Genomic DNA, 7,836 nt, shown 5'->3' on the forward strand with positions numbered 1-7,836 from the left:
TAGAAACTAGGTCAGGTCGATTTATTCGACACATCAAACAGGGGTGCATTAGTAGAAGACAGGGTTACGGTTTTTCATTTATTTACTCTCATTGGAGTGACCAGACGCCATGTACAGGTTAACTCCAACAGGGTTGATTGTGTATCATGTGGTGTTGGTGATAGTGTGGTTGAGTTTCCTTTCTCCACATCCTGACAATGACAGTGTCTGGGATGGGTGACGATAATCGCGTCCGGGGTTCCTCTGGTTACTTAGCAGTTTGATAAGGAGGCTCCATGTCGTACGGTAGCTTCAGGGTGAGTGGTGGACCACTCGAGTCTAGGACGTAGGGTCCTGCATGCTCTCGTCTCTGTGCACCCTGAAAGTTCATGGCGTTCATACACTCGTGGACAGGTGGTATGCTCTACATAGGCAAATAAAACGCCAGTAGCACCACAGCAGCATATGTACTAGTTTTCGCAGCATGGGCTTGTGGGTATCTTTCAACTAGGTACGAGACATAGTCCGAGTCTCAAGAGCGGAACTAATAGTCAAACCTAACCGTTCTTCTTAGGTGAGGTACGCTTACTGTCAGTTTGATAGGTGCTTATGATTATACGTGACTCCCTATGGTGATGCATTTTGTTCCAGTTCTCTTCCTTGTATTTCTCAGAGTTCTTAATCGTTCAAAGTGGAGGGTTCATCGTGAAGCAGGTGAGGTGCGCGGCCCACATTATGTGACGCCGTAACTAACAGTCGAGAAGTTACTCAGTTGAGGGTATCTTCACGATGGTGTAAGCTCTAATTGAGGCTCAATGACATGGTGATCTTCGTCTCAAGGGAGTTCTCACATAGTGTGGGCACTACGGGAAGGTGAGAATGTAATTCAATAACATGTTATCAACGCCACACTAAGTCTAGAGTACTACAGTGATGGGTAAGAGCGTCTTTGTAACTAAGCCCTGAGATCGGATCCTCGTACAGGTGTAGATAATCATACTGCTATGATGCCTTAGGCTATGTACCTAGTTAGGGTACTACAAGGTGCATGCGGCGTAGAGTGTGATTCTAAGTTAGTGACCCCTTGCATAACACAGAGTGGATGCGAGGCTACGTACACGATACCTGTTAATACCTCTCACTTATACAACCTTCTACCCGATTCAACCTCGTAAGTTTCGTGAGCGGTACTACGGTGATGGGTAGACGCGCTTAACACTATGTTAGGGATACTTACAGAGTGCCCTCTACCCTGATGGTTCAGCATGGGATGGTAACTAGTTAGCGGAACTACAGGTGATGGGTTAGAGGTTGTTTACTAGTGAGCCGGTATCTACAGGATGATAGGGTAGATGGTAGTTGTACTAGTGAGGGTACCTACAGGTGTTATGGACCGTTCTTTTAGAACCCAATTCAGGTACTAGTGCTGTAAGTACCCACTAGTACAAACGGCTTCTACCCACACCTGTAATTTTTTAGTTAATAGTACCCTCACTAGTAGGGTTAGCAACCTCTACCCATCACCTGTAGGTTAGGTTTCCCTAACTAGTACCAACCTCTACCCATCCACCTTGGTGAGTACCGCTATACTAAGTACCTCGTTACCTACACCTAGATAGTTACCCTCTTCTACACTGAGGTGTAACAAGACCTGGGCGTAGAGGTATGTACTCCCAATCTAGAGAGCGCGTACTAACAGGCTTGTATGGGTAGAAGTTACTGGTACCTCATGATTAGGGCTCTATAAGCGACCCTCACTAGGGCTTTTGAATGTCCGTCAGAGGATCACCTTGTGTAAGTACCCCTTAACTAGATACAGAACCTTTCTACCCATCACCTGTTAGGTACCTACTACTAGGATTGATAGCGTATGTACGCGGTCTGTACTACTTATGGAAACCACTACAGGTGGATGGGTAGAGGTTGTTACCTAGTTTAAGCGCCGAACTACAGGTGATGGGTAGAGGTTGTTACTAGTTAGGGAACATTATCAACCGTGAGTGAGAGTGTGTTACTAGTTGAGAGGGTACTACTACAGGTTGAATGGGGTAGAGGTACTAGTTAGCGGTACTACAGGTGATGGGTAGAGCTAAGCTTAGTACCAACCTCTTGTACCTCAGTTCTACCTGTAGTTACAACTAACCCAAGAGTGATGCTTGTAGAGGTTTGTACTAGTAGGAGGATACACCTACTCAAGCGCGATATCGACGGCTATGTGAGGGAGTTGTTAACCTAGTTACGGCATACTCTAACGAGTAGTGATCGGTACGAGTTGTACTAGTTCCAGGGAACCTACCACAGAAGTAGATTGCCTGGTCAGATAGCGTCTATCACCGTTAGCTTAGTGTTAGGATACGCGGCATCACATCTAAGCAGTACGAACGCTGATTGGGTAGAGGCTACCCTGACTAGTTAGGACAACTACAGGTGATGGATTCAACCAGAGGTGTTAATGGGCACCCCTTAACTAGTTAGGAAACTAAACAGGGTGAATAGATAGTGGATAGAGCGATACCTTGCTACTAAGCTTCCTAGGGAACTACATTCGGACTGACTGTGGTTAGAGGGTTACTAGTTAGGGAAACTGAACAGTGTGATAGGCGTCGCGAGGTTGTACCTTAACTGATTAGGTACAGACACCTACAGGTGATGGGTAGAGGTTGTTACTAGTTTAGGTGCATCTACACAGCCTGATGGGTAGAGGTTGTACTAAGTTAGGGAAACTACCGTGATGTGTAGAGGTTGTTACTAGTTAGGAACTAACAGGTGATTCGGTGAAGCAGGTTTGCTACTAGTTAGGTGAGAACTACAGGTGATGGTAGAGTTTGTACTTAGTTAGGGAACTTTACAGGGTGATGTGTAGAGTGTTGTACTAGTGCGGGTTACTACAGGTTAGAGTATGGGCTAGAGGGTTGTACCAGTGAAGGCTGGTACCTACAACATGGATAGATGTGGGTGAGACGCTACCTGTACCTCAGCTAGTGGGCACACTACAGTGTGTAGGCGTAACGAGGTCCTAATACTGTTAGTAAACCTCTCCCAATCACACCTTGTAAGTACAGCGTTTAGGAACTACAGGTGCATGCCTATATCATGAGTGTACAACCTCTACTCCATTCAACCGTAGTTCCCCTACACTAGTACCTTCTACTCCATCACCTGTTAGTACTAGTGCGGGTCACCTTTAACTAAGTGACCAAGAGCTCTATGCACTGCGGGTCAACCGTGAGTAGGTTGAGGGTACTACGCCGATCACCTTGTAGCTTACGCCTCCACTTTAAAGGTTACAACCTCTACCGGCTAATCACCCTACTAGTGGTACGATGTTAATTGTGTAAGAGGGTTGTACTAGTACCTCGTGAGACGCTGAGATACCCATTACTACCGGTCGACACTGTTAGTACCCTCACTTAAATACAACCTCCTACCATCATACCTGTAGTACCTCCCTCACTCTTATACAAGACCTCTACACATCAACCTGTAGTTCACCTAGTACTATGGTATATAAAGGTGAGCCTCTACCCTGTACTATAAGGGTACAAATCTTTGTACTACAGAGTTCGTCGCTAAACTAGGTTACAACCTTTCTGTACTAACGAGAGTTTTGTACTAGTTAGGGAACTACAGGGATCGAGTAGACTGACGGGTTTAGAGGTTTAGTTTGTTACACTAGTTAGGGGAACTACCCTGGTGGGATGTGTAGAGGTCCATAATGTACATGAGTCCCACTTAGTTAGGGAAACTACATAGCGCTCGATGGGTAGAGGTATCACCTATAGCTAGTTAAGGATCAACTACAGGTGATGTCCTGTTACGAAAGGTAGTATCGCTAAACTTCCGTTGAGTCGGATCCAACCTATACCCAGCGTGATGGGGTAGTAGATGGCTTGACCTAGTGAGCTAACTAGTAGGCCTCAAACTCACAGGTGCCCCCTCTACCAATCGGAATAGTACTACCTGGTATTCCTCACCAGACAACTCTAACCATCAGTACTAGTTTGGGGGTACTACAGGTGCAATGAGGTATGAGGTTGTACTAGTGGAGGGTTACTACAGGTGATTGTATACCCCTTCCACCTACAGGTGATGGGTAAGAGGTGGTACTAGTTAGGCGGTACTTAAGGTGATGGGTAGAGGTTACTAGTTAGGGAACTACAGGTGATGGGTAGAGGTGTCTAGTTTAGCGCGTACTACAGGGTGATGGGTAGAGGTTGTTACTAGTTAGGGTGCTCAGGTGATGGGTAGAGGTTGTACTTAGTGAGGTACTACAGGTGACTGGGTAGAGGTTTGTACTTAGTTAGGGTACTACAGGCTGATGGGTAAGAGGTTGTACTATTTTAGGGTGCTTACAGGCTGATGGGTAGAGGTTTACTAGTGAGGTACTACAGTTGATGCGGTAGAGGTTGTACTAGTTAGGGTTACTACAGGTGATGGGTAGAGGTACTAGTTAAGGGAAACTTTACAGGTGATGGTAGGAGGTTGTACTAGTTTAGCCGGGTACTACAGGTGATGGCGTAGAGGTTGTACTAGTGAGGGTACTACAGGTGATGGGTAGAGGTTGTACTAGTTAGGGTACTACAGGTGATGGGTAGACGGGTACTAGTTAGGGTAACTACAGGTGATGGGTAGAGGTTGTACTAGTTGAGGGTACTACAGGTGAATGGTAGAGGTACTAGTTTAGGTACTACAGGTGAGGGTAAGAGGGTTGTACTAGTTAGGGACTACAGGTGATGGGGTTAGAGGTTGTACTAGTGAGGGGTTTACTACAGGGATGGGTAGGAGGTATGTACTAGTTTTGAGGTACTACAGGTGATGGTAGAGTACTAGTTAGGGTACTACAGGTGATGCGGGTAGAAGTTCTGTTACAGTTAGGAAGGGTACTACAGGTGATGGGTAGAGGTTGTACTAGTGAGGGTACTACAGGTGATGGGTAGTACCCTCACCTACAGGTGATGGGTAGAGGTTGTGTACTGTTGTGCGTTGATACATGTATTGTTTTCCCTCCAGGCCAACTGTGACCTGAGGAGACAGATTGATGAACAGCAGAAACTCCTGGAGAAATACAAGGAGAGACTGAACAAATGCATCACCATGAGCAAGAAACTACTCATAGAGAAGGTGTTGTTTTGTTCGTGTGGATGTCTGTTACTGACACAAGCCCATGTGCGATTGTGTGTGTGTAACTGGCGTTTATTTGTGTGTATGTAGAGCACCCAGGAGAAGCAGTCGTGCAGAGAGAAGAGCATGCAGGACCGTCTCAGACTGGGTCACTTCACCACTGTACGACATGGAGCCTCCTACACTGAACAGTGGACCGACGGATACGCATTCCAGAACCTTGTCAAGTGAGAATACACACACTTCACAAACCCACATATAATATACTGTATGTACATGGGTCTGCTCTCCAGAGCATAATGAAACGATAACATTTCCTATGACCTGTTATGTGTGATATGACCTTCCTATGACCTGTTGTGTGATATGACTTTCTTATGACCTGTTATATGTGATTACTTTCTTATGACCTGCTATAACACTTTATAACCCCCCCCCCCACACACACACACACACACACTCTGTGTGTAGGCAGCAGGAGGGTATCAACCAGCAGAGAGAGGAGATCGAGCGTCAGAGGAAGCTGCTAGCCAAAAAGAAGCCTCCCAACCCCTCCTCCTCCCCCTCCCTCTCCTTAGCAACCACCTCCGAACCCAAACAACGCAAAGCCAAGGTTGTAAACGGCAATGACCCCGACCCCTTCCTCAAACCCTCCCTGCCTCAGATGTGAGTACACACACACACTGAGGGACACACACACTTGTACATACAGGCATGCATGCGCATGGGCAGATGGATACACATGCTTTTGCGTTGTTGGTGCAGTGACGTTTATCACCAGGGTTTTTTTAGGTTGACTCTGGCTGAGTATCATGAGCAGGAGGAGATCTTCAAGCTTCGCCTGGGACACCTGAAGAAGGTTGGTTTCACTATGAACACAAACATGTTTGTTAATAGTACTATTGTCCGAATCCCAAAATGAATAAGATTGACTGTCTGAGTAATGTGGTTGACTGTCTCTCAGGAGGAGGCTGAGATCCAGGCAGAGCTGGAGAGGTTGGAGAGGGTGAGGAACCTCCACATCCGAGAGCTAAAGAGGATCAACAATGAGGACAGCTCATCGTAAGTACAGGACAGGAAGACGCAATCATATAGAAGTCCTGACCCCAGCACTGTCTCCTGGTTCAAAACCCATCCCTAGTGCCTACCTATCCGTAGGCCAGTAGCTGTAGTGTGGCTGACTGCCCAGTTCATACTTTCTAGGTATTCAAAAGATAATAATCGTAATATATGCCATTTAGCAGACACATTTATCCAAAGCAACTTTATGTGTGTATACATTTTATATATGGATGGCCCAAGCGGGAATCGAACCCACGACCCTTGGCGTTGCAAGCGCCATGCTCCACCGACTGAGCCACAGCTCTTGTAGGTGTTATGTGGGTAAACTATCCCTTTATGCTATAGGAAGCAGCCTGTTCAGTCTTTCTGTCTGTCTGTCAGGTTTAAAGACCACCCCACTCTGAATGAGAGGTACCTGCTGCTGTATCTGCTAGGCAGAGGAGGCTTCAGTGAAGTCTATAAGGTATGGATTGTCTGCTGGTATGTGCTTGTGAATTATTAGTAAGTGATTCTAGATCCATACTGTACCTGTGCTTGTGAGTGTTTGTCTGATGTGTGTTCTGTGTCTTCAGGCCTTTGACCTGTTTGAGCAGCGCTACGCAGCCGTTAAAATCCACCAACTCAACAAGAACTGGAGAGAGGAGAAGAAGGAGAACTACCACAAGTATGAGACGCAGAATTTACAACCAAGTTTACATCCATGTTTTAAACGTTATTTGACCAGACTTGCTTACACACAATATTGTTTTCTGTCCCAGGCATGCCTGTAGAGAATACCGGATACACAAACAGCTGGACCATCCCAGAATAGTCAAACTCTACGACTACTTCTCCCTGGATACAGACACGTAAGTGACATTTTACCTCAAACCTAGTATAGTTCTTTCACATCAGTGCCGATGAAGGAGAGGAAGCCATTTTAGACTGTTGAGATGCCTCTTAGGTTATAGTTAATGGAGTCCATTGTCTTCTCTGTTTCTCTTGCTCACGCTCTTTCTCTGTTTTTCTCCTGTGGTGGAATTATTGTAATCAAAAGGAGAGACTTTTAGGTTTCTTCAAAACAATCTAACTTAATTATTTAATTAGTGCAGTAATGGAGCTGGTCGGTAATCACCCCTGGAGGTGATCACTGAGAACTCAACAAGCTGGTTTGAGCCACAGCCTTTTATAGCAAAGTCCATCCTCCTTCAATCTACATGACAAACAACAGATGTATGGAATGGGTCAAAAGGTTAAGATTTGTATGAAAGATGCTTATAATTCACAACAGAAAGTATCGGCTGTAAAAACTGTTCTCATTGTGTAGAAACCAGGGTCTGGCCCCGAGACATCTCCCTGGTATCACCCAAAGACATCATAAATCTCCTGTCAGTGTTGAATCTCCCAGAGGGCCACTTTCAGTTCACACAAACACAATAGAGTTATGAGAACCCTCTATTCTGTTGCAAAAACAACAATTTGATGCAATTACAGCATTATAACATAATCTTGCAATTTTGCTCTCACGCTTTCTCTTTCTGTCTCTTTCTCTCTGTCTTTAGGTTCTGTACGGTTCTAGAGTTTTGTGAGGGGAACGACTTGGACTTCTATCTGAAACAGAACAAGCTGATGTCAGAGAAGGAGGCGCGGTCTATCGTCATGCAGATAGTCAACGCCCTGCGATACCTCAACGAG

At 45.7% G+C, this 7,836-nt stretch overlaps 1 protein-coding gene across 1 annotated transcript; it reads left to right on the forward strand.

Moving 5' to 3' along the window:
- Positions 1-275: 275 nt before the first annotated feature.
- Positions 276-7,833, forward strand: LOC112079611 (serine/threonine-protein kinase tousled-like 1-B; the record flags this gene model as incomplete). Its single annotated transcript, XM_024145507.2, has 11 exons — positions 276-296; positions 631-693; positions 4,990-5,100; positions 5,191-5,327; positions 5,572-5,766; positions 5,893-5,959; positions 6,065-6,162; positions 6,544-6,625; positions 6,735-6,826; positions 6,921-7,010; positions 7,704-7,833. Coding segments are annotated over exons 1-11 (1,086 nt in total), but the record flags the coding sequence as incomplete, so codon positions are not given.
- Between the last annotated feature and the right edge of the window lie 3 nt (positions 7,834-7,836).

Source organism: Salvelinus sp. IW2-2015, unplaced genomic scaffold, assembly GCF_002910315.2.
Source record: "Salvelinus sp. IW2-2015 unplaced genomic scaffold, ASM291031v2 Un_scaffold8668, whole genome shotgun sequence".
NCBI lineage: Eukaryota > Metazoa > Chordata > Actinopteri > Salmoniformes > Salmonidae > Salvelinus > Salvelinus sp. IW2-2015.